Source organism: Phycodurus eques, chromosome 7, assembly GCF_024500275.1.
Source record: "Phycodurus eques isolate BA_2022a chromosome 7, UOR_Pequ_1.1, whole genome shotgun sequence".
NCBI lineage: Eukaryota > Metazoa > Chordata > Actinopteri > Syngnathiformes > Syngnathidae > Phycodurus > Phycodurus eques.
Genome location: NC_084531.1, coordinates 12694989 through 12697297, shown reverse-complemented (window position 1 = coordinate 12697297; position 2309 = coordinate 12694989). Strand labels below are relative to the sequence as shown.

The 2309-nt window shown below is 40.5% G+C and overlaps 1 protein-coding gene across 1 annotated transcript; it reads right to left on the bottom strand.

Annotated features, from left to right (window-relative positions):
- Positions 1 to 202: 202 nt before the first annotated feature.
- LOC133404975 (late histone H2A.2.2-like) lies at positions 203 to 619 on the bottom strand. The gene has a single exon (XM_061681536.1). It carries the CDS (start codon positions 617 to 619, stop codon positions 203 to 205), a length of 417 nt encoding a protein of 138 aa, XP_061537520.1.
- Positions 620 to 2309: the final 1690 nt, after the last annotated feature.

Sequence of the window (2309 nt, the reverse complement as noted above, 5' to 3'; positions counted from 1 at the left end):
GATCAAAATCCCGTTAAAAAAATAAAATATCCCCATTTAATGACAGTTTGCTGCCTGTGATAGCCTAATGTGCCATCCTCAGGGTGTCCAGTACAGCAACCTTGTTATAGAGGCCATTTTGTATGGTTTAGACAAGATTTTAGAAACTCTGCAAATCTAGAAAATGTCTTTATTGTATTAAAATAAACTGTACAAATTTCAGTTAAAATTCTTGTGACTGAACATCTTTAGTAGTGCCGTCCTCTCTTGGGGCCTTGGTCTTTTTGGGAAGAAGCACCGCTTGGATATTGGGGATCACACCACCATCTGAAATGGTGACACCAGCCAGTACCATGTTGAGCTCCTCATCGTTCTTCACCGCCAGCAGAATATGGCGAGGGGTGATGCGGTGCTTCTTGTTGTCGTGGCTGGCGTTGCCCGCTAGCTCCAGGATCTCAGCACAGAGGTACTCCAAGATGGCGGAGAGGTAGACTGCAGCTCCATTGCCCACACGTTTGCCATAGTTGCCCTTCCTCAGCAGCCTGTGGATGCGGCCAACTGGGAAGGTGATGCCCGCTCGCACAGACCTGGAAACTGTAGTTTTGGACTTTGAGGCGGCTGTCTTTCCTCGGCCAGACATCTTGGAACAGTACAGTGCTTTTCTCCAAATGGCAGAGTGACAAATTAGTACTAGGGGGGGGGGGGGAAACAAAAACAAGCCCATACACAGCTCACAAATGAGTTACAGCGTTCAGGTAAAATCTCATTATGTACCAGTCAACTACTTAATGTTTCAGTTATTTTTGCACAACTTACTATTCTCTAACAAGGAGTTTCTTGACAAGATTTACAACAGTTGTTTGATCCATGAATGGCCTAGTAGATTTCCCATTTCAATTAAATACTCCAATTCCACATTTTGACATGGGCCCAACACATAACAAATCCTCACCTTTGCAAGGCTTCGAACAGGAGTTTCTCAGAGGGAATTGTCCATTGAACAGCATTAGCTAGCAAGTTGTGCAAAAAGTAAACTTTAGACAAGGTCAAGGTCACATTTACCAGTCAATATTCTAGTTCATTTTATGTTAATCCTGAACATCCATCTTTGTTAGTAGTGTATAAACAAAACCTGGGATCAGGAGTATCAAACTTTTTTGTTTTTAATAAAAACATCACAAGCCACATCATAGTTCATGCTTATAAAATTGTGAAATCACAAACACATTTCTAGAAGGGTCTAAAAGTAAGAGACGGTGGTTTTTGACATGAGCGACAAGGGCAGCCACCCAGGACGGCCCCGACGATCCACCGCCCTCCCCCACCGACGTCTGTAATTTCAATGTGCAGTTTAACGTTTCTACCCCCCCAATAAACTAATACATTGCAATTCACTGCATCATTTCACATAATTGCCCTTCATTTGCTTAATCATAGTTATGACTAGTTTTGAAAAATTGTGCCAACCAGAAAGCTTTCACATATTACACAATGACATGGACAGTTGACACCTTAAAGGAATTGTTTGGAGGAAACCAAGCAACCTACAACTGCTAGTATACACATTGTAATATACTTAATAATAGTGAACATTTGTTGCATTGTTTTTTTCCCTTCATTGATATGGCCCCCCTGATTGTAAAAACAAACAAAAAAAGGGGTTCCCAATCCTTACCGAGATAGACTAAAAATGGCACACACACACACAAAAAAAAAAAAAAAAACACACAAAAAAAAAAAAAAAAACACACGATCTTAAGAGTCACCACCAAAGTTAATACAATTATAGGGCAAATGCTACATACCTTCTCTGTGGCCTCAAACTAAGACAGGAGTACTGTGTTGGACCTCAGCAAGCTTCTTTTATGACAGAGCGTGTTGATTGATGACACCTGGCTCTCTCTCATTGCCAATCAAGAGAACTGCCACAGAAACGATTTGCATGACTTCTCAAACGTTTCATCCAAACAATGCAGTCTACTGAGTACTGTATATATATATATATTTTTTTTTTTACTTCATTTGCCAAACGTAAAGTGGATGTTCATTTTAAAGACACTGTAAAGTCATTTTTGTGGTTTGTTTCTAAATACATTAAATATGTTTGCATGTGTAGAGCCACACAACAGAGACATTTGGGCGAAAGTAAACTTTTTATTACGTTCTCGAGTCCACATGGTAACAAACTAGTGAGCTCGCTAGACCACGGCGGGGTCATCTAATAATTCGGTGCCTTGCTCAGTGTAGTTGTGTGTGCGTCCCCACATAACAGAGAAAGCTAAGGTAAAATTAAATGTTTATTAAACACAGTGGCACACATTATTCAGCCT